We start from the raw sequence: 23,865 nt of genomic DNA, 5'->3' as shown, positions 1-23,865 counted from the left end.
AATGCAAGCATTCCACATGGGCACAGATTTCAGTCTACTCCACTTCCAATCCAGCCCTCTGCTAATGCCCAAGAAAGCAGCGCAGGATGGCTCAAATCCTTGGGCCCTTACACCCATGTGGGAGACTTGGCAGAAGCTCCTGGCTCCTAGCTTCAGTCTGGCCCACCTCTGGCCGAGGCAACCATTTGGGGAGTGAACTAGTGGATGAAGATCTCTCTCTCATCTGCCTCTCTCTCTCTCTCTAACTGTGCCTTTTCAAATAAATATTTAAAAAAAGTCAAAAAGGAAAGTAATATCTTAATATTATGCATATAATTTTGACCCTATTAAGTTCATGGGATGATGTTTGAGGGGACCCCACTAATGATACTTTGAGAACTGCTGCTATAAAATATTTGATTAACTCTCCCAAAAAGGCAGGGGAAAGAAAACAACAACAAAAACATGAAACAAATAGAAAACAAGAAATAAAATGGCACATCTCAATCCAATCTTATCAATATTGTAATAGATGTCAATAAATTAAACACTCCTGTCAAATAGTATAAATTATAAAATTAAATAGAAAAAAATCAAGCCTTAATTACCCAGAGACATTATTGTAATATAATAGAAAATATGCAGGGTTACATATAATCTTTATAAACCTGGAGATGATTATATTAATAGAGAACATTTCTTTTTTTTTTAAAGATTTATTTATTTACTTGAAAGTCAGAGTTACACAGAGAGAGAGGAGAGGCAGAGAGAGGGAGGGAGGGAGGGAGAAAGAGAGGTCTTCCATCCGATGGTTCACTCCCCAACTGGCCGCAAGGGCCGGAGCTGCGCCAATCCGAAGCCACGAGCTAGGAGCTTCCTCCGGGTCTCCCATGTGGGTGCAGGGGCCCAAGGACTTGGGGCATCTTCTACTGCTTTCCCAGGCCATGGCAGAGAGCTGGATAGGAAGAGGAGCAGCCAGGTCTCAAACCAGCACCCATATGGGATGTTGGCACTTCAGGCCAGGGCGTTAACCTGCTGCGCCACAGCATCAGCCCCGAACATTTATTTCTAAATAAGGTGTTATTACCAGGGACAAACATCAGGAAGACATAATAATTATAAACATGTAAACATCCAGCCATTGATAGTTCTTTCATTCAGCCAAACTCCAAGTCTTCTCAACTTAGGCCTTGATTTTGGCCCCATCCCCTCTATTATCCTTGATGTCTCCTCTTAAATAACTTTTCCATCCCCTCCCCCACATTCTTCTTGTTGGTTATAAATCTCCAGTTGCCCTTGTATTCAGAATTGACCCTATTCTCCTTCCTACTACAACAGTTTGACACCTATCACAACAGTCTTGAATAAAGTCTTCCTTACTGTTCAAACAAATGCCGGATAATTTTAACTTTAATATCATACAGCTTTAAAATGCATGAAGGAAGGACAGTGCTGTGGCACAGTGGGTAAAGCCAATCCCATATGGGTGCCCAGTCAAGTCCTGGCTGCTTCTTTTTCAATCCAGCTCTCTGCTAGGGCCTGGGAAAGCAGTAGAAATGCTTGGGACCCTGTACCCACATGGGAGACCTGGAAGAAGCTTCTGGCTCCTGGCTTCGGATCAGCTCATCTGTGGCCACTGCAGACATTTAGGGAGGGAGGCACCAGATGGAAGACCTTTTTCTCTGTCTCTCCCCCTCTCTTGTCTCTAACTCTGCTTCTCAAATAAATAAATCTTTAAAAAAAAAAAAAAAGCATGAAGGAAAAATTAAAATGACTACAGTGAAAAGAAAAGCCAAGAGTCTTAGCTGGATATTTAAAAACCTTTCTCAGCAGTCAATAGATAAGCCAAACAAAGTATCTATCTATAAAACACTTCATCCAACAATTGCAGAATACACTTTCTTTCCAAGAAAATATGGAACGATCTCCACATGATAAACCATAAAACAAATCTCAATATATGTTTTAATAAAAAAAACTGTCCCCAAAAAGACTATAGTCCCCTGACCAGTAGAATTAAATTAGAAACCAATAAAAATAAGCATCTAGATAACCTCCAAATACTTGGAAACTGCTTCTGAATAATCCATGGAGAAAAAGGAATGACAATGGAGATTAAAAATATTTCAAACTAAATGATAATGAAAATATAAAAATTTGTAGTATATAATAAATGTTTAAATCAAAAAGGAAGAAAGTGGGACAGGTTTGCCACAGCAAGTCAAGCTGCTGCTTGAGATGTCTGCATCCCATTTTAGAATTCCTGGGATTGAGGCCCATTTCCACTTTCAATGCAGCTTCCTGCTAACATGCCTGGGAAGCAGCAGCTGATACCCCAAGTTCTTGGGTTCCTGCCCCCAGCTGGATGGAGTTCCTGGCTTTTGGCTCAGGCCTGGTGCAGCCTCAGCTGTTGCAGACATTTGGGAAATGAACCAGAGGATGGAAGATTCCTCTCATCTCTCCCTCTTTGTGTCACTCTGCCTTTCAAATAAGTAAATACATAAAACAAACTTAAAGGGGGAGGGGAGTCAGTAAAGAGAAAGCAGTAATAAACAATACAGAAAGTTAACAAACCCTAAAGTCAGTTCTTTAATAAAATAGTAAAGTTGATAAATTCCTACCTAAATTAACAGAGGAAGGAAAAAAAAGAATATAAATTATCACCATCAGGATTGAAAAAGGCAGTTATTCACTTACGTATGATTGTTTACATAGAAAACCCTGAGGACTCAACATAGAACACTATTAACTAATAAGCATGAGATACTATGGTTCATGGTTAAACGACTCAGTATTGTTAACATATGGAGTCTTCTCAAATATTTCCACAGCTTTAACACAATTCCAACTAAAATTGGAGCGAGCTTACTTGTAAACTTAAAAATTGACAAACTGATTCTAAAATTTACATAGAAATACAAAGAACCTAAAAGAAACATAAATACTCTTAAGGAAAGAATGAAGCTCGAGAACTTAATACAGACCCACACTTATAATTCTCAACCAGATTTTTACTGTGCAAGAGACATTTGGAAATGTCTGTACACTAAGCATTTTTGTTTGTCACAACTAAAGGAGGTGGGAATGCTACTGGCATATAGTAGTAAATGTCAGGAATGCTGCTAAACATTCTTTAATACACAGCACAGCTCCTCACAACAGATTTACCTGGCCCCAAAAGTCAGTAGTGCCACAGATGAAAAACCCTGAGCTACACAGTGTTATATAGGAATAGACAAATAGATCAATGAAACAGAAAGGTATCTAGAAACAGACACATACTTTTATAGTCAAACGATTTTTTTTTTTTTTTACAAAAACGCTAGGGTAATTCAGTAGGGAAAGGAAAATCCTTTTAATGAATGATGCTGTAACAACTGCATATTCATGTGGAGAAAAAAAAAATGAAGTCTATTTCTATCTCACACCCTTCCTAAAATTCTAGATCATGGAATGAAAAGTAAAAGCTTAAACTATAAGGCTCGGGGGCTGGCGATGTGGCGTAATGGGTTAAGCTGCCGCCTACAGTTGCGGCACCCATCGGGCCCTGATTTGAGGAATTTCATGATTTCTAGGTATAAATATCATTTTGTCTTTAATTTACTTGAAATTTCCTTACTTGTGTTTTTGATAGCCCAGGGCATCTTATCAGATAGAAGTAAAATGCTGTTGGGCTGGCATTGTGGCACAGCAAGTTAACCTAGCACCTGCAATGCCAGCATCCCATATGGGTGCTGGTTTGAGTCCTAGCTGCTCCACTTTCAATCCAGCTCCCTGCTAATGCATCTGGGAAAGCGGTGGAGAATGGCCCAAATACTTGGTACCCTGCACCCATGTGAGAGACCCAGATTTTACTCTTGGCTTCTGGCTCTGGCTGGCCTAGCCCTGGCCATTGTGGCCATTTAGGGAGTGAACCAGTAGATGGAAGACTTCTCTATCTTTGCCTTTGCTTTTCCATCTCCCTATCTGTAACTAAGCCTTTTAAATAAATGAATAAATCTTAAAATAAAATAAAAAAAAACCCTATAAGGCTTACTAGGAGAAAAATTTGTAATCTAAGGTAAGAAGATTTCTTGAGGGCGGTGCTGTGGCACAATGAGTTAAGCCATCATTTACAGTGCCAGCAATCCATATGAGCGCCTGTTTGAGTCCTGGCTACTCCACTTCAGATCCAGCTCCCTACATGTGTGCCTGGAAAAACAGTGGAAGATGGCCCAAGTACGTAGGCCCCTGTACCCATGTGGGAAACCCAGAAGAAGCTTGTGGTTCCTGGCTTTGGCCTGACCCAGTGCTGGAAGTTGCGGCCTTTTGGGGAGCGAACCAGCAGACAGAAGACTCTGTCTCTCAATCTATTTAACTCTGACTTTCAAACAAATCAATAAATCTAAAAACAAAAAAGAAAAAAGGATTTCTTAGGACACAGAAACAATAACCATGAAAGAAAAATTTTAATTAACTTATAAATTAAGCCAAACTAAGCTAAATTTAAAACCAAAATTAAAAATTTAATCTCATCATATTGAGAAAACATATTTACAAAGCGTGTATGTGTCAAAGGACCAATACATCCAGAATATATGAAGAACTTTTACAACTTGATAATAAAAAGACAAACTCTATCTAAAAAAATTGGAAAAGTCACAAAAATAAACAGCCAATACACATATAAAAGGGCCCTTATGTAAGTAGGTATAATGAAATATAAATTAAAATTAAACCTACAGGAATGGCTAAAATGAAAGGCCGACAGAACCAAGTGTTTGATGAGAATGTGGAGAACAGTAATTTTCATGTGAAATAGTACATATACTTCAGAAAATCATTTGTCAGTTTCTTAAAAAGTTAAATGGATCACAATACTTTCACTCTTCAATATATCAGTAAGAAATAAAGATATATGAGTTAGGGAGAAAACAGTGGAACTCCAGGCAAATTAGAAGTATACTGTGGCCGGCGCCGCGGCTCACTAGGCTAATCCTCCGCCTTGCAGCGCCGGCACACCGGGTTCTAGTCCCGGTTGCCCCTCTTCCAGGCCAGCTCTCTGCTGTGGCCAGGGAATGCAGTGGAGGATGGCCCAGGTGTTTGGGCCCTGCACCCCATGGGAGACCAGGAAAAGCACCTGGCTCCTGGCTCCTGCCATCGGATCAGTGCGGTGTGCCGGCCGCAGTGCGCCGGCCGCGGCGGCCATTGGAGGGTGAACCAACAGAAAAGGAAGACCTTTCTCTCTGTCTCTCTCTCTCACTGTCCACTCTGCCTGTCAAAAAAAAAAAAAAAAAAAAAGAGGTATACTATGGGCCTATGTGGAGGGTGTGGACAAGCACAACTCAGGACCCCAACAGCCGAGAGCCTCAGCACCAGCTTTGGAGAGTGAGGTGAGACGAGACAGCAACAGCCCAAGCCACTGGCGAGAAAACTACGGGAAGAGCCTGGCCTGAGTCTTACTTGGAACCCTGTGGGGGACAGTAAACCTGCCAACCTAGAGGAGAAAAAAAAAAGGGGGGCATGGTTCTCTCTCCCCAACCACTTCGCAATCCTGTAACTAGTCGAGAGGGAGTGGGCATCATTTTGGACATACAAAACAGCTGTGCCAGCTCGTTCATGCGCCCAGCAACCAGCTATGAGAAGACCCCTGAGTCTGGCTGGGAGAACTGACAGGGGGCTGGGGGCTTATGACTGTGGGGGCCTTGTGTGCTGGGACAGTGAAAACCCTGTGGCTGCATGTGAGAGTGCAGGGTGTGGCTGGGATTTCGGGCAGTCACTGTGGGCAGCTCCACACACTCTGGGCTCCCTGTCTCCCTGGTGAGAGTCATTGCTGCAGGATCCATGCTCACACTGAGGACTGCACAGACCCTTTGTGTGGTTCTTGTGCAGTGTGAACAAATATCATACCCACTGGTGTTAGCAACCAGGCACTGGTCTCCTTGGAGGAGAGGAGGTGAGCAAGAGACTATACCAATAGAGCAGATTAAAACTCTGATAAAAAAAAAATTATCACACCCAATTTGGGTGTCACCTTGGACACTTCCCTCACCCTAGAGTTCTGAAGAGAGTTCCCTTGCCACACACACAGCTTAAGCCTCAGGGTATTCACTGAAAGAGCACACATTCCACTAATCCACAGAGGCATAGTTGAAAGAAATAAGACTAAGGAAGACAATATGATGCCTCCAAAGGAACACAACACTTCAATACTAGATGTGAAAATGAAGAGATTGAAGAAATGCCAGAAATGGAATTCAAAAACTTTATTGTAGGATGGCTTAGAAGTAATCAGAAGTAAATCCACAAATTAAAGAAATCCAACATTGCCTGTCAAAAAAAAAAAAAAAAGAAAAAGAAATCCAACATGACATGAATGAAAAATTTTCCTATGACATTGAGATTTTAAAGAGAAATCAAAATGAAATATTGGAAATGAAAATTTTAAAAGATCAAATTAAAAATGCAGTGGAAAGCCTTAACAACAGACTCAGTAAGGCAGAAGAAAGAGTATCTACGTTAGAAGACAAGTATCTGGAAATTTTAGACCAAGAAAAGGAAGAAATTAGAAAACTAATAAACAGATCTATGGGATACTATTAAACAACCCAACATACAGGTATTAGGAGATCCTGAAGGCATGGAAAGAGAATGAATGGATTAAAAACCTTTTTAGTAAAATAATTACAGAAAAGTTCCCCAATTTGGAGAAAGAAAGGGACATCCAAGCATAGTAAGCACACAGAACTCCAAATAGACATGACCAGAAAAGATCTTCACTATGACACGTTGTAATCAAACTCTCCACAGGAAAACATAAAGATTTTAAAATGTGCATGAGAGAAATGCCAGACTATTTTCACAGGATCTCCAATTAGACTCTCAGGTAACATCTTATCAGAAACCCTAAAGGCTAGGAGAGAATGGTGAGATACATTCCAAGAGAGTTACCTTGCCACACACAGCTTGCGCTTCAGGGTATTCACTGAAAGAACAGACATTCCACTAACCCACAGAGGCACAGTCCAAAGATAAAAGCCATCACAGGGGAAAAAAACCAATAAGTATCTCTACAAATACCTAAAAATTAACATAGGAATTCAAGAAACAAGACTAAGGAAGACAACATGATGCCTCCAAAGGAGAAAAAAAACTGTCAAACTTGAATACTGTACCTTGGAAAGTTCTCATTTATGAAAGAAGAGGAAATAAAGACCTTCCGTAACAAACAGAATTCAAAGAATTGGTCACCACTCATCCAGCCTTACAAAAAATGCTTAAGAATGTGCTACACACAGAAACATGCTCATCACTACGAAAGAAAATGAAGGCAGAAAATCTCCCAGTAAAAGTACAAAGGAAATCCAAAGTAAACAATAGGAATATTTATGGGAAAATGGCAGGGCAAAGTCATTACTTATCAATAGTCACCTTGAATGTAAATGACCTCAACTCTCCAGGTAAAAAACACAGACTGGCTGAGTGGATTAAAAACCAAGACCCATCTATTTGCTGCCTATAAGAAACACATCACACCTGCAAAGATACACAGACTGAAAGTGAAACAATGGAGAAAGATATTCCTTACTAACAGAAACCATAAAAACGCTAGTGCAGCCATCCTAATACCAGACAAAATAGACTTTAACACAAAAACTGCTAAGAGACAGAGAAAGGGGACCAGCGCTGTGGCACAGTGGGTAAAGCCACCTTCTGCAATGCCGCTGTCCCATTTGGGTGCCGGTTCAAATCCTGGCTGCCCCACTTCCAATCCAGCTCTCTGCTATGGCCTGGGAAAGCAGTGGAAGATGGCCCAAGTCCTTGGTTCCCTGCATCTGCTTGGGAGACCTGGAGGAAGCTCCTGGCTTCGTATCAGCGTAGCTCCAGCTATTGTGGCCAATTGGGGAGGAACCAGCAGATGGAGACCTCTCTCTCTCTCTCTGCCTCTCCTTCTCTCTCTGTGTAACTCTGCCTTTTAAATAAATAAATAAATCTTAAAAACAAAAAAAATAGACAGAGAAGGGCACTGTGCAATGATTAAGGGATCAATTCAACAGGAAGATCTCACTATAATAAACGTATATGCACCTATTTACAGGGCACCTGGATTTTTTTTTTTTTTTGAAAGATTTATTGCAGTAGCAGAGCTGGATCAAAAGTGAAGCAGGTGGGACTCGAACCGGCGCACACATGGGATGCTGGCACAACAGGTGGCTATGCCACAGCACCAGACCCGCACCTGGCTATTTAAAAGAAATGTTAATGGATCTAAAGGGAGACACAGACTCCCTTGTAATAGTAACAGGGGACTTCAATACCCCACTTTTAGCAATGGACAGATCAACCAGACAATTAGCAAGTGAACAACAGTTAATTGACACTATAAACCAATGGACCTAACTTATAGCTACAGAACTTTCCATCCTACAGTTGCAGAAAATACATTCTTCTCACCAGTGCATGGAACTCTGAAGGACAGACCACAGGCTAGGCCATAAAGCAAGTCTCAGCAAATTTAAAAAAAAAATTCGAAATCATACCATGCATCTTCTCTGACCACAATGGAATGAAGCTCAACAACTGAAGAATCTCTAGAACATATGCAAACACATGGAGATTGAACAATATGCTCCTGAATGAACAGTGGGTTATGGAAGAAATCAAGAGAGAAATCAAAAAACTGTTCAGGAACAGTTTTTTTCCCCATAATATTTGTTGAACTCTTTTTACTTGGTATAGAGTTAATTTTCTGTGTATAAAATTTATTGAAAATAAAATCTTAGTAAAAAATAAGAATGGGAACAGGAGAGGGAGGAGAAGGATGGAGTACAGATGGGAGAACAGGTATGACGGGAAGAATCATTATGTTCCTAAAGTTGTACTTATGAAATGCATGAAGTATATTTTAAAGTTTTCCTCTCCTATGTTTTGAGGATAAAATTGTAATCTCATCTTATACATTACCTCCTGTTAGTAACGTCACCATTATAATGTCTTCCTAGATATTTAGTTTTTCTGATGCTATAACAAATGGATATTTACTTCCTTTATATTTTCCAATTGGTTACAAATGCTTCAATGAAAAGCTACTGGTCTTCCTATAAGCAAACAAGAAGCTATTATATGAAAACCTTTATGAAAAGCTACTAATTTCATGAATTTTACAACCTGCTATTCCATTGAATTCTTATTTTTTTGCATTAAGTTCTTTTTGTTGTTGATTCACTTGACTTTTGCCTTGCAGTACAGGTTTTCAATTCTTATGCCTCTAATTGTTTCTTTCCCCTTGTCTTATAGCGACTAACACCCTTTAAAAAAAAAATAGACAATTTTGCCCTGTTCCTGACTCCAGTGTAAATGCATCTGGTATTTCATTAGCTTCTGTGAGAATAGTATGTCCATGTATGTGTACATATTTTCAGTGCTAAAGAGGGACCTATGAATCTCTACATTATTAAATGGTTTGTCTGGAACACATGATGAATCATGTTACTCCAGAGATATACTACGGATGACACTGGTCTTTGGAAGAAGTGCTTTCACTCCTAATTATACTAAGTAGCCTATATTTTTTTTTTTAACTTTTATTTAATGAATATAAATTTCCAAAGTACGGCTTATGGATTACAATGGCTTCCCCCCCATAACGTCCCTCCCACCCGCAACCCTCCCCTCTCCCACTCCCTCTCCCCTTCCATTCACATCAAGATTCATTTTCGATTCTCTTTGTATGCAAATCAAAAATCAATAATGTTGACCCTTACTATGTCTTCATAGTTCTTTCATCCTTTAACCTACTAATATGATGAAATAGCTATACCAATAAAGTACATAATATTGATCTTTATATTCTTGGAAAAAACCTCACTTGGTTACTCTTAATATATTGCTATATTTTTATTTTGAACATGTACTAAAGCTAGCCTGTAGTTTTCTTTATTTAATTATCTTTAGTCAGGATTTATTATCAGTTTTTGGTTTATAAAGAGGTTTGGAAGGTTTTTAGACTCACACTATGTTCTGGAACAGTACTAGAACTGTCTGTACTGGAATTATCTGCTCTTCAAGGTTTCAAAGGGATCTGTGAAAGATTTCTGAACCTTTCTTCGGGGTGGCAATGTTTTTCACAATTTTCCAATTTCATGATCAAGTTGTTTAGTAATCTACCTATTGGGTTTCTCCTCCTTCAAAAATCAGCTCCTCTATTATACATCTAACTTTATCATCTAATACACTATATTTGCTTATATCTTAATTCCTTTACTTTCTTAAATATACATTGTTTGTTCCCCAACCTTTTTAATTATAAATATAAAAGAAAATCAAAGATAAAAAACCCTCAGGTTCCTAAATAAGTAAGCATTTGTATGCAAGTAACCTATTGAATATCCTCCCAACTCTCAATTTGGGCCAAAAAAACTATTTTATTGCTTTTTAAAGGCTGGTAAATGTTCAATATATATTAATTTTATTATTACATGGCAAAAGAACTTTTTTTTTTTTTTTTGACAGGCAGAGTGGACAGTGAGAGAGAGAGACAGAGAGAAAGGTCTTCCTTTTCTGTTGGTTCACCCTCCAATGGCCGCCGCGGCCGGCGCGCTGTGGCCAGCGCACCGCGCTGATCCGATGGCAGGAGCCAGGAGCCAGGTGCTTTTCCTGGTCTCCCATGGGGTGCAGGGCCCAAGCACCCGGGCCATCCTCCACTGCACTCCCTGGCCACAGCAGAGAGCTGGCCTGGAAGAGGGGCAACTGGGACAGAATCCGGCGCCCCGACCGGGACTAGAACCCGGTGTGCCGGCGCCGCTAGGCAGAGGATTAACCTAGTGAGCCACGGCGCCGGCCGCAAAAGAACTTTTTAATCAAAATAAAATTATTGGGGCCAACGTTGTGGCCTAATGGGTTAAGCCACCACCTGCAACCCCCACATCCTATATATATGGGTGCCAGTTCAAGTCTTGGCTGCTCCACTTCCAATCCAGCTCCCTGCTGAGGTATTTGGGAAAGCAGCAGAAGATGGCCCGATTAATTTAGTCCCTGCACCCACACAGGAGACCAGGAGGAAGCTCCTGGCTACTGGCTTTGTCTTGGACCAGCCAAGGCTATTGCAGCCATTTGGGGAAAGAACCTGAAGATGGAGGATCTGTTTATCTCTTCATTCTTTGCAATTCTGCCTTTCAAATAAACAAATATTTTTTAAAATAAGAAAATAAAATTACTGACTCATTTGCATTATTCTATATCCTAATATATTTTAAATACCCATTTTATTTTAAACCTACAAATGTCTGAAACTAAAATTTGCCTAGGAAGTCTATGCATGATTAGAAAGTCTATGCTGACAAGATTTCTCACATTTTTGTCTGCTTTTACAACAAATGTGTAAAGCTTAACCTAAAACAAGTTTAAAAGTTTAAGAATTCACTAAGTAATAATGGAACAATGCTTTTGTTTAAATTGATAACAAATGTAACATATGAAATGACATATAATCCTGCAATTTAATTGATAGACCAAAATAAAGGTTATACTTACTAATATAAGGTAAATTAAACGTTTTAAAAGTTGACATAAATTCAATAGTAAATTATTAGAATTTACTAAGAATTCAAATGCTGTATCCTACTCGTAAGAAACTCAACTGCCAATATCATGCCTAGCAATAAGCTTACATCACTTCCCTCACATTGTACACACAACTAGAATTTCTATAATTTTTAGGGAAGATTCTTCGTAACTACTGTATCATCAATGTTATTTTACTTTACCTCTGGTTTTAACTGTTGCTATTCTTTACTAAAAGTTTTATTGTTAGCTTTTACTTTCCATAACTATTGCTTTTTAAGTTTCATCCCCACTGGAATATACAACAGAGTCAAGTAAACTTTTAATGAGGAAAGTCAAGCAACAGTCACACACACATATTTCACAAAGAGTTAATAAAAGACATAATAATTTCTCAATTATCAGTTTTTAACAAAGGGTGCAGGGTTGGGGAGGAATCAACAAATAAAAAACTTACCACTTGACAGCTAAATTCTGTACCTCACCATTTTTATCTTCCAGTAACTTCAAAATCATTTTCACTACTTTCCTTTCACTGTCATCATCCAATTTGATGGAATCTTTCTGCAGTTCTGTCATCAAATCATTTGTAGCCATAAACCTAACCAAAAAATTCAATTATATCAATAATTTAATAAAGATAGTATTTCAAATCCAATGCTATATCATTCATTCAACAGAAACATAATACATCATAAAACTTACCTATTTCTTAAGTGATAATAAACTAAAAGCTACCAATGAAAAAGATAACTGAATATACTTAAAATGCACTATATTCATATAAGTAGACAGATATTTTTGAAGTCCTGATAAGCTCTTATATAAGGTACCACTATTCAAAATTATCTTTCCCAGGTTGGTCTTGATTTCATATTTATGACAGGCCCTGCTGAGAGTGCTCTTTCATTCTAATCACAGTGACCTGCACTGCTGCTTTTAGAGAAAAGTGCCTCTTTTCTTCACTTGGGACCTGTACTTTACTTAGGAAGCCCACAACCACAAACATTAAGACGACCCTCCTTGTGTAATACTATGTATGTGTGTCACAATGGCGGGGGTCCCATATTACAAACTACTGGAAAAAGTGCAATACAAACTGTCACCTTCCTCCCAGCTCCCATCACCTGGTATCTGATGTGTTTTGAAAATGGTGAAGAGGCAATTTTACAAAGTTGCTCTTTTGAACATTAACCTCACTCCCCTTATGCGCTACTGCCAAAGGAAGGCTTACCATTGGACAGCCTGAAAAAAAAATCTTAAGATTGTCTAACTTCAGCTTTAAACAAAAGGGTTGAATACAAGATAAGGAAAATACAGTCTTGAATTCCACCCCTACCCCGTCTATACCTCCCAGGTCATTATTTACAAGTAATTTCTCGGAAATAGAGTTTATCACATTCAAATAAAGCCCTAAGACATAATTAAAAGCTAACAAACTTTCCCCACACTTCTTGGCTCCTTTCCACCTATAGAAATAACCCAACTTAAATAATTACTTAATGTCTTTTTCATTTACTTTACTTGAATAAGATCCAGTTGAGTAAAAATCTAATTTTACAATTTGTTCAGAAATGTCAAATCCATGTTTAAATTAAAACAAAAACTACTGAAAAATGTGAAGTTAAAATGATAAACAGCTATAGAGGCAATCTGGTAACATGAGCATTAATCTATATGGTAAAGATCAGCAAAACACCTGAATAACAAAGCAACATATTATTTTAACTTGAAGGATAATTCCAATAACTAGTCTTTTCCTTTAATGCTGATTTGACAAAGTTTTAAACTACATGCATGTAGTCTAACTCTTACCAAGCTGTTAAACTGCTTGTAAAACAAAGCTTAGATTCACAATGGGGCAATACAGAATGAACAAAGCATGTAGCTTTTCAGAAGGGATACAATTCTAATGGGAAGCTCCCATTTTATAATGACAAAACAATTTCCATTAACAATCTGAAAAATGGAAAAAACACCGCATGGTACATCCTTACAGGTACTTCCACACACAAAGCACTGAAAACCTTTTTTAAGTAAAATCCATTAAGTAGCCATCAGAGTTATGATTTCTGAGGTCCTCACCTCAGCTACGTCAGCTAGCTCAAGAGATCATCAACTTAAAAGTAAGTAATCTCAGGGCCCGCAAAGTGCGAAGTGGGTAATGACGATTGCCAGCATCTCATAGGGGCGGCAGTTTGAGTCCCGCCATTCCACTTCTGATCCAGTTCTCTGTTAATGCACCAGAGGATGGCGTAAGTGCTTGGGAGACCCAAAGAAGCTCCTGGCTCCTTGCTTAGGACTGGCCCAGCTCCAGCTGCTGGGGCCATTTGAAGAATCAATCAGTGAATGGAAAATCTCCCTGTCTCTCCCTCCCTCCAATTCTGCCTCCCAAATAAAGAAATAAATCTTTAAAGAAAAAAAGTAGTTAATCCCAAATAAAGACTGTTGTTTTATGGCTTTGAATGGGTTCAACTGGTACACAAATTTCATTCTTTTATTCAACATTTACTCACAGCCTATTATTCTAGACAGCCTGGACTAAAAACTAGGGAAAAATAAAAGGTGAATAATCTTTGGCCCCTGATCTCAAAGATTATACTGCAATTAAGAATTCTATTGATTTTCAAAAATCTTTGATTAATAACTAAGTATTTTTTAAAAAGTTGAAATGAACACTATAAAAATTAGCAATAGGCAATTTTAAAAATCAGAAAAACTGAATTAAGATATTGTGATACCAAGAGTGACCCTAAAACAAAAAATTCCAAGAATAACTGGATATAAAAATTTGCACTATGAATCTCCTTATAAAAAAGTTTGACCAGGCCGGCGCCGCAGCTCAATAGGCTAATCCTCCGCCTTGCGGCGCCAGCACACGGGGTTCTAGTCCCAGTCGGGGCGCCGGATTCTGTCCCAGTTGCCCCTCTTCCAGGCCAGCACTCTGCTGTGGCCTGGGAGTACAGTGGAGGATGCCCCAAGTCCTTGGGCCCTGCACCCGCATGGAGGACCAGGAGAAGCACCTGGCTCCTGGCTTCAGATCAGCGCGGTACGCCGGTCGCAACGCGCCGCGGCCATTGGAGGGTGAACCAATGGCAAAGGAAGACCTTTCTCTCTGTCTCTCTCTCACACTGTCCACTCTGCCTGTCAAAAAAAAAAAGTTTGACCAGTTTGAAAGCTGTCCACAGCAGATTTAAAAGCTCATTTGAAAATGTCTCTTTAACATTTACTGTTTTAGATAGAACGGGAAGAGCTGAATTCATCCATGCAGACTCAGTCTCCTCCCCTTCTTCATCTAATAGGACAGACATGTGAACAAATTTCAATCTTGTAGATTTTTTAAATATTCAAGAATATATAGAAATGCTCATATCAAAGAACTGTTAAGGTTGGATCCTGAATAGGGGTTTGCATGTGGAAATCTGGTTTGGGATTTAAATTATTCTTTTTTTTTTAATATTTATTTATTTATTTGAAAGTCAGAGTTAGAGAGAGAAGGAGAGGCAGAGAGAGAGGTCTTCCATCGCTGGTTCACTCCCCAATTGGCCACAAAGGCCGGAGCTGTGCTGATCTGAAGCCAGGAGCTAGGATCTTCCTCCGGGTCTCCCACGTGGGTGCAGGGGACCAAGGACTTGGGTCATCATCCACTGCTTTCCCAGGCCACAGCAGAGAGCTGGATTGGAAGTGGAGCAGCCAGGGCTCAAACTGGCACCCATATGGGACGCTGGCACTGCAGGCAGAGGCTTTACCCGCTACGCCACAGTGCCGACCCCTAAATTATTTTATTTTTCCTGTGGCAGAGCACCTTAAAGGACTGAGGAACAGGTGAGTCGGTGTGGCTGGAGCATACAAACCTAATGGAGAAAGAAACCTAGTAGTAAGATGATGGAAATGTAGGCTGAAGCCAAAGAGTCTTAATATCCATCCACTATGTATTACCAAACTACTATGTATCAGGTACCCTACTAGCTGCAGTGGATACAAGGGCTAGTCAATGCAGACACAATTCTCACTGTCTTGGATCTTACATAATAGTCCACAAAAGCATATTAATTTTTAAAATTACATATGTAAGTAGGTACCTATGTAAATATGAACTGAGGGGTACAGTATTGTGACATAGTGGGTAAAGCTGCAGCCTGCAATGCTGGGATCCCATATGGGCAGTTCAAGCCCAGTTCAAGCTCCATTTCTGATCTAGCTCCCTCCTAATGGCCTGGGAAAAGCAACAGAAGATGGACTGAGTGTTTGGGCCCCAGCACCAACATCAGTGATCCAGATGAAGCTCCTGGCTCCTAGCCTTGGCCTAGCCCAGGGCTTGCTGTTTTGGCCATCTGGGGAGTGAATAATTGGATGGAAGAGCCCTATGACTTTCAAATAAATACTAAAACAAAAAAAACAAACAAACAAACAAAAAAACAACCCTGAGATAAATTCTGTTAAGGAATGTGTCATGAAGGCATGAATAAAACAACCTAGTCTGGATTCAGTGTTGTGTTAGGCTGGGTGCTGTGTTTCAGGGAAGAATATGCAGAACTGGGGAGGAACTATGGTAACTTGTACCAAGTAAGCAAAAGGTCAGGAACTAGAGATCTGTAGATTATATCATGATTTTGAACTACATTTAAAGAGACATAGGAGGGGCCAGCACTGTGGCATAATGGGCTAAGCTGCAGCCTATAATGCATATGGGCTGGTTCTAGTCCCAGCTACTCTACTTCCAATCCAGATCCCTGCTAATGCTCCTGGTCTCCCACCCATGTGGGAAACCTAGAAGAAGCTCTTGGCTTCAGCTTAGCCCAGCCCTGGACACTATGGTCATTTGTGGAGTGAACCAGTATACAGAAGATCTCTTCTCCCTCTCTAACTCGCCCTTTTAAATAATAAATAAATCTTAACAAATAAATGAATAAATAAATAGCCATGGGAAGCTACTGGAAGGAAGCTGGGGTAGAGATGGGGAGTCAATACAAGAAACAGATTTGTATTTCCCAAACATTACTCCCACTATACATGGGCAACACTTTGGAGAGAATCAGTCTTCAACTAGCAAGAATGAACTAAGACGAGTCAGGAGAACTACTGCAGCAGTCTGAGTAAAATGACAGCAACTTGAATTAGGGTTATGGTCATCAGTGGAATAGACAGAGTCAATCCTCACTATTTACAGATTCACTTACTCATTAAAATTTATCTGTAACCCTAAATAATACTCTCCATTTTGCAGTTATTTGCACATAAATGCAGAGTGGTAAAATATTTGAGCCACCCAAAACATACATTCCCAGCTGTGCTGGACAAGGATACACTCTGCCTCCCGCTTTCAGTTTATGTGCTGTAAACAAGTATCCTCTTCTTGGATTATAGTCAGTGCCATGTTTTTCATGTTTATGTTTTCTACTGGTGATTTTGCTGCTTAATATTGCCCCCAAGAGTAGTGCTGAAGCACTGTTCTTAAGTGCAAGAAGGCTGCATTGTGCCTTCTGGAAAAAATACATGTTAGACAAGCTTCCTTCAGGCATGGGTTACAGTACTATTGATTTTGAGTTTAATGGTAATGAACTATATGTTAAGTATAATATCTTTAAATAGAAACATAAGACATAAAACAAGGTTACAGACTGTATCAACTAATTATGAAAATGCTGTGAGACAAGGGGCTCACAGGCACCTAGCCTTGTAATTCCCCCTAGAAGTAATGGTTCAGAATTTGGTAATTCAGTGTTTGAGATGACTTTGTAGAACTTAATTACTATAAATAGGATTGACTCTACTGGAGATTACTGAGGTAAATTAAGTTTTTCAAAATAGATTAGATATGGAGATGATAAGGGGATGAGCTAGGAAGAAAGGGCTGAATGTTAGATTCAGCTGATGTATCTTTGTCCAGTCTTCATCTTACTGCAGAAACGGTTCAGTCACTTACCTTACACCAGGAGACAAGATTCATTCTGGTGCAACTACAAACTATATTGGATGGATATTCCTCTGATCTTACTCAAAAAAATCTCTGCCATTGTTAAGATGCAAACATCATAAATCAATGGCCCCTAGTCCAGTTTCATGTACCTTAGTCATAAATGGGGATTGAGAATGAAAAAGAAAAATCATCAGCTGATCTGAGAGGCTCATACTCAAACCTGTGTCATCACAAACTGATCCAAAGCTTACAGCTAAAGTATTTTTTTGGACAATGACAATTTTATAGAATATCCCCTTCAGAAAAAGTCGGTGAGCAACACAAAACACCAGACAACACCCTTCTCCAATTATTAAGTGACTGTCTCTTTTTTCTTTTAAACCAATGACAACTTTTAGCCTGCTTAGGTCTGCCTTCCCTATAAAATTTATTATTAACATGCCAAGAAATAGAATTGCCTTCACTTCCTGTCAATATCTACTATCATGCAAAGCTCTGCTTCATTAGACTCTTCCCCAAAGAAATCCATTCCTTCTAACATCCTCTTACCCAGACACCCTTACTGTGATGACTAATAAACCCAACTGTGTCAGGGATGTGTGCTTTAGGACATTTCTAGAAGAAAACCAGTGTAAGCAGTGCTTAAATATCAAATAAATGAACAAATAAAATATCCACTCGACCTGCTATGCCAAGAGATTTTTAGGAATTTTAGGGAGAGCAGTTTCAGGGAGCTCAGACAGGCAACTGCTAAGAAATTTGGAGCTTATCTTTTAGTCAATGGAAATGAGCAGTGGAGGCAATGATCAGCTGTGATATTTAGGAAGAAAACTCTAATGGCCTGAGTGAACAATCAACTGGTTGAGAATGAGGCCTGAGACAGGGAAACGAATTTAAGAAATACTTGTGGAGGACTAAAGGAAAAAGGCAGGAAGCATTAAGGTCAACATCAGAGTGGATGGTAGTACAACAGGGCAAGATAAAGGATAAAGACTATTCAAGCCAGGAAAACAGAAGATAAAACATGAACTTTCAGACACCTATGGAATTCCTAGGATGTAACTGGTAGGCAGTGCCACCTTATTCATTTATTCTATAACAAAGGTATGTATCAGCATAAGGAACTGTGTAAGTTCTTCCTTGAGGGGAGAACTTTTCATCTTCAATAAATGCAACGCAGAGAAGCAAAAGCAATGGTAAAAATGGACACCCTGTACTGCACAATGAGTAACTCTCACCACAACCTCTCTTCTTATATTTAAACACAAATTTACCCTTAATTCCAACAGAAATCTAGATATGAGTCAACTGCATCACCATTAAACCAATTATTTTTCAAAGATCCTGAACACACACCACTGCTTTCTCACTTTTCCTCATCTATTCCTTTCAGGGCTATGAACTTGGAGTAAGTAAAAGCACTTTTAACTCATCTTTCTTCTCAGGTTCCTCAGTGGGGTCTCCTTCACCTCATTTTCAGTGGTTAAGTTATTCCCACCAACCTGAGAAGTACCCAGAAATCATCTTCTTAATCTCCACAAGTTTATTTCTTCTGATTAAACCTGCTTTTCTCCAAGCACAAGTGATCAAAGTAATTTCACTTAGTATTTCTTGCTATGTTACTGAAACATTTTCTTCTATCTGATAGAATCTCTAAGGCCACTTCTGTCTCTGAAAGGCATTTTTATTAGCATTTTAATGTTTCAAGAGAAAATGTCTTCCATTATCCAAAACACCTAAATGAAACTGGCAACATAAACTATTATCAGGTTACGAAATGCCTGCATCCCACAATGCTGTGAGTCACTTCAAGAAAACTGTATCAAGTGGTACCTAAATAAATAGATCAGTTGCTTAAAGTTATTTTCTAAAATTCTTACATACCTTTTCATTAACCCTGGAACTAAAATCCAATTCCACTAAAACAAGTACCTATGAGAACCTACACTGCCAAGGTACTAGACAGAATGGAGGATTCAGCTTTTTGTGGCTGGGTATGGAACTCTTTACCCATCCAGCTCCAAGTTATCTACTCCCTCTCTCCTAGTGAAATTTTGTATAGTGTGTTCTCATACTCGTACTCATTTTCTCTACCTAGCATTTCATTTTCAAGACCTATCTCAGATCTCTCCTAGGACATCAATCTTTGCTTTAATCATCTCTGCCACTGGCCACTTGACAGCTTACACACTACCCTGGGTTATTTATATGTTTACAATGGCATCTTAACTATTCAACAAACATGCAGATTTACTGAGGGCAAACACCAGACCTTGAACTTTTTGTGGTCCTTCTCAAGAAATGAGTAAATGCATCTTCCAGTATAATATATACCACAAACCCAATTTCAGAACCAGCTGAAATTCAAGGCCTGACCTACTGGCTACCTCACTTCACTTTTACTCTTTATTCCTTTATGAAGTAAGTACACAGTACTATGCACAAGCATACTGGTTTGTTTGTCTTGACATTTCTCATCAGAATGCTCCCCATTCCGCTTAAATCTTAATATCCCACACCATCAAACAATGAATACCAAAACATGAAAGAAAAGGAATATCAGTTCTTTTTCAATAAATGGAGCCCATAATTTAAGTCTTATAAAAGCCTTCTTTGAAAATGATGAAATTCCAACATTTTGAGGCCTGAATTCATTTGTTTACCTTCTCAATGGATTATGAAATTATCTGGAGACCTGAAATTTTAGGCCTAGAAATGATCTTTTATAATGACCAATATGCAAGCCTCTCGCAAGTGAAAATGCAATCTCAAATTAAGTAGCTTAGCCAAGATCTCACTATTCCTAAAAAAGAATCACACAGGGTGTCGGCGCTGTGCCACAGTGGGTTAAAACCCTGGCCTGAAGCACCAGCATCCCATATGTGCACCGGTTCTAGTCCCAGCTGCTCCTCTTCTGATCCAGCTCTCTGCTATGGCCTGGGAAAGCAGTAGAAGACAGCCCAAGTCTTTGGGACCCTGCACCCACGTGGGAGACCCAAAGAAGCTCCTGGCTCTTGGCTTCGGATCGGCGCAGCTCTGGCTGTTGCAGCCACCTAGGGAATGGACCAGCGGATGGAAGACCTCTCTCTCTGTCTCTACCTCTCTCTGTAACTAACCGTCTTTCAAATAAATAAAATAAATCTATTAAAAAAAAAAAAAAAGAACCACACAGGACTGGAACACAGATCTTGTGACCAGGTCAAATTCTCTTTGTAGTATATCATAAAAAGAATAAACATTTTTCTTGATTTTGGTAGCACTGCTTTCTTCCTCTCTCAATCAACAGACCACTTTACACATGTTAAGATATTCCATAATGTTAATTAACTTCGCCCTCAAGATTCTTCCTGTGATATTTAATGTCATCATCATCTGTGCTATTTATACCAAAATAAAGAAATTTCTAACAAGAAGTTAAAAAAGAACAACTGTATCAAGATAAACACCCATACTGAAATTAGGCAGAAAAATCTTCAAAACTGTTTACTTTAAATGCTCACTACTTTAATTAATCTTTAAATCTGTAACTTAATACAAAAAATTCCTCAGCTTCCAAAGATTTGCCTGTGAACTGAAGCACATTACAAAACAGTTTTTACAACATAGTTCATTAAAAACACCTCGGGGATGTCAAATTGCTGGAAGTTGCTTACTATTCCTCAACAAAGCTTCTACAACATTCACCAACTATTATATATTAATATTACACTACCTAGTCAAGCTATGTTCTGGTTCATTCCAACCCAAATCAGTAGAAAATTCTTAGTAAATTCAGCAATAACTACAGAGTAGCATCACACATTGTTACTTCCTTCACATAGTTTAAAACAAAATAAAACCAAACCCCAGGGACATACACCCTACACAAAGGTTTTCAAAAAGTTCATAGAAAATGCATATTATGAAAAAACTATGCATGGATTAAAAAAAAGTTTTTTGCAGCAGAATAAACTTGTCTTTTAATTCCATTTTCCACAACTCTTAAAAGTACCTTGATACTATGTTTCCTTTGCAAGAAATTGAAAAGAGCTGGCTTCAGTCAACAGACATCTATCTGTACAGTATCACCATATGACATGACTTCTAAGTATTTCTAAATATATTACCCACATAGGATTCTGTAAAGTTAAAACTGCACAACAGGGAAAGTGCTACCTTTAGACTGAAATGAAAAACAATAAGAATAGATCAGTTCTTCTACAGAATAAGACAAACTGACAGAAGCAGGAAGAGACACAGCACAGATTTTCCATGGCTGAAAGTTACATCCAAGTCTCACTCAAGCATTTCCATTTCAGTAACTGGAATTGGGAGCAAGCAAAGTTCCAAAGGAAATCAAACAGCATCCTCATTCTTAAAACATAAAACTTTTATTTTCCACCCAATAATCTTGATTTTGCCCTTCCAACTACACACATCTCAAATTCCAAACTACCCAAAACAAGCACCTCACTTCCAAAAAGTAACAACGCCAAAATCTTTCAGGTTAACAAACTGGTTTTAAGTTTCAGACACAACACTTACACTCCCTAGGTAGCAAAACTTTTCCAAAAGCATGTGGTTTTGAAGCCACAGAACCAAAACTGCACTTCAGTGACCATTTTAATATGACAAACACCATCAATCTAAGTAGGATCACAATTATTGCTTTTTCCATGGCTCTCCTTTCCCAAGTTAGAACATTTCTTGCCGGCTGAGTTTGGACCCATTTTCCTGTTAAAACGTCCTGTTCAGACAACACGTACAAACTGGCTATAACTTAGTTGAAGATTACTTGCTCGTTCTTTTTAAATGCACATAAATGACACGTGTAAAACTGAAGGTGCAGAAATAAAAAAGCATGTTTGTGAGAGACAGAGCATATGTATTTATTTGTAAAGGAATGCAACAATCAATGCAGTGTGCGAGGAGGGGAAAAAAAAAGGCCCACAGATAATCAACTTGTAAAAACACAGCATGTCTTCAACATGCATGTGACAAGAATCTGGAAGCAACAGCACAAGCCTCCTGAAACAGACTGCTGTATAAAGCTTCGCATTCCCCAGCCCCGTGTCAGAGAACTCCTTCCAGGAAGGTCCGGCTCGTTCGGACTCTGGATGTAGGCATATGAGGCTGAAACCCCGAGATCCTGCGTGGGTTTCACCTGACGACGGAAACTGACAAGAGATGCTGGCGGGAAAACCCTCCTGGCCAAGTCTCTGCCTTCAGGCTCCCCTCCCCCACTTCTCCGCTCCGACACCGAAAAGAATGCAAAGAAAAAAAGTACAGAACTCAATCAGCGAAGGGCTCGACCAAAGCGAATCGCTGCGCCGACCCCAGCCTGCGGGAGCCAGGGAGGCGGCCGCGGGGGCCCCGAGTACACAGCACCCTGGGCCCCCGTGAGCGGGGCGGCCTAAAGCCTCGGCAGGGCCGGCGCGCGGGCCCGGCCGCAGAGCAACTCTCCTTCCACACAATGGTGGGTGCTCTCGCCCCTCGGCGCTACCTGGGAGCCGAGGATGGCGTCCGTAGGGTCAGGGCCTGCGGCGGGGGCGCTTAGAGGCCAGGAAGGAAGGGGCCTAGGGATGGCTGTGGCAACGGCCTCGAGGCAAGAAGGGGGGAGGGGGCTGGAAGCGGGGCGAGGAAAAGGGGGGGGGGGTGTCCCGGGATCAGGGAGCCAGCCGAGCGGCGGGCTGGCGGCCGCGGTGAAGCGAGGAAGCCGGCGAAGGCCCAAGGGGTGGGGCAGGGCCTTGCGTGAGGGCCAGGGCCGCGGACTGGGGGCCCCCCGAGGTGGGGTGAGGGTCAGATTGCGGCCTCACCTAAAGTCCTTGTCGCTGGATGTCATTTTTTCCAGCAAGTTGGAAATGTGGTACGAGGCGCTCGCCATGTTGACGGCCCCGATCCCGCCCGCCGGCGCCGCTGGTGCTGCTGCCCGCTGCCGCCGCCGCCGCCGCCGCCGCCGCTCGGGCTCCTCCTCCCGCTCGCGGCGGCTCCCGCTTCCAGGGTCGCAGCGCGACGCCGACGCTGACTAGGGAGGCGCCTCGGCTGGCTGCCTCCGCGGCGAGGGTGGGCCCGTCCCGGGGGAAGCAGAGGCTGCGGGGCTGGGCTAACGACCGCGCTGCTGGCGGGAGAGCGAACTCATGGGCGGCACGGCGCACAGCAGGGCTTCTCCCGGGACCCAGACACTTCCACTCGGGCCGTCTAGCTCCCACTCCCTCCGCACTCGATCGCTAGGGCAGGAGGCCAAAACCCGCCTCCTTCGCTCCGGGGGCGGGGCGACAGGCGGAGGACGCTACGGAAAGCCGAAGTCAGAGTTCACGGAGGCCTCCCCGCGCACGCTTGAGACGCTTGTTAAAGGGCAATTCTGTTGGCTAAGGCCGATGTCAGTCTTCTCGTGGACCGCCTCCCAGGAGGCATGACAACGACTGAAGGGGGCTATTCTCGCGAGA

General features: G+C 40.7%; 1 protein-coding gene across 1 annotated transcript in view; it reads right to left on the bottom strand.

Annotated features, from left to right (window-relative positions):
• Nucleotides 1-23,645, bottom strand: part of CAND1 (cullin associated and neddylation dissociated 1) — a 52,434-nt gene extending 28,789 nt beyond the window's left edge. The window contains exons 1-2 of the mRNA XM_051846406.3: nucleotides 23,236-23,645; nucleotides 11,978-12,121 (exon numbers count right to left, since the gene is read on the bottom strand). Of these exons, the coding sequence (XP_051702366.1) occupies nucleotides 11,978-12,121; nucleotides 23,236-23,303 (212 nt within the window). The 5' untranslated portion in view covers nucleotides 23,304-23,645. The remainder of the gene's footprint in view (nucleotides 1-11,977; nucleotides 12,122-23,235) is intronic.
• Between the last annotated feature and the right edge of the window lie 220 nt (nucleotides 23,646-23,865).

Source organism: Oryctolagus cuniculus, chromosome 11 (assembly GCF_051225735.1).
Source record: "Oryctolagus cuniculus isolate XC-2025 breed Fujian yellow rabbit chromosome 11, ASM5122573v1, whole genome shotgun sequence".
In the NCBI taxonomy this organism is placed as follows: Eukaryota; Metazoa; Chordata; class Mammalia; order Lagomorpha; family Leporidae; genus Oryctolagus; species Oryctolagus cuniculus.
This window is presented reverse-complemented; position numbering and strand designations above follow the sequence as displayed.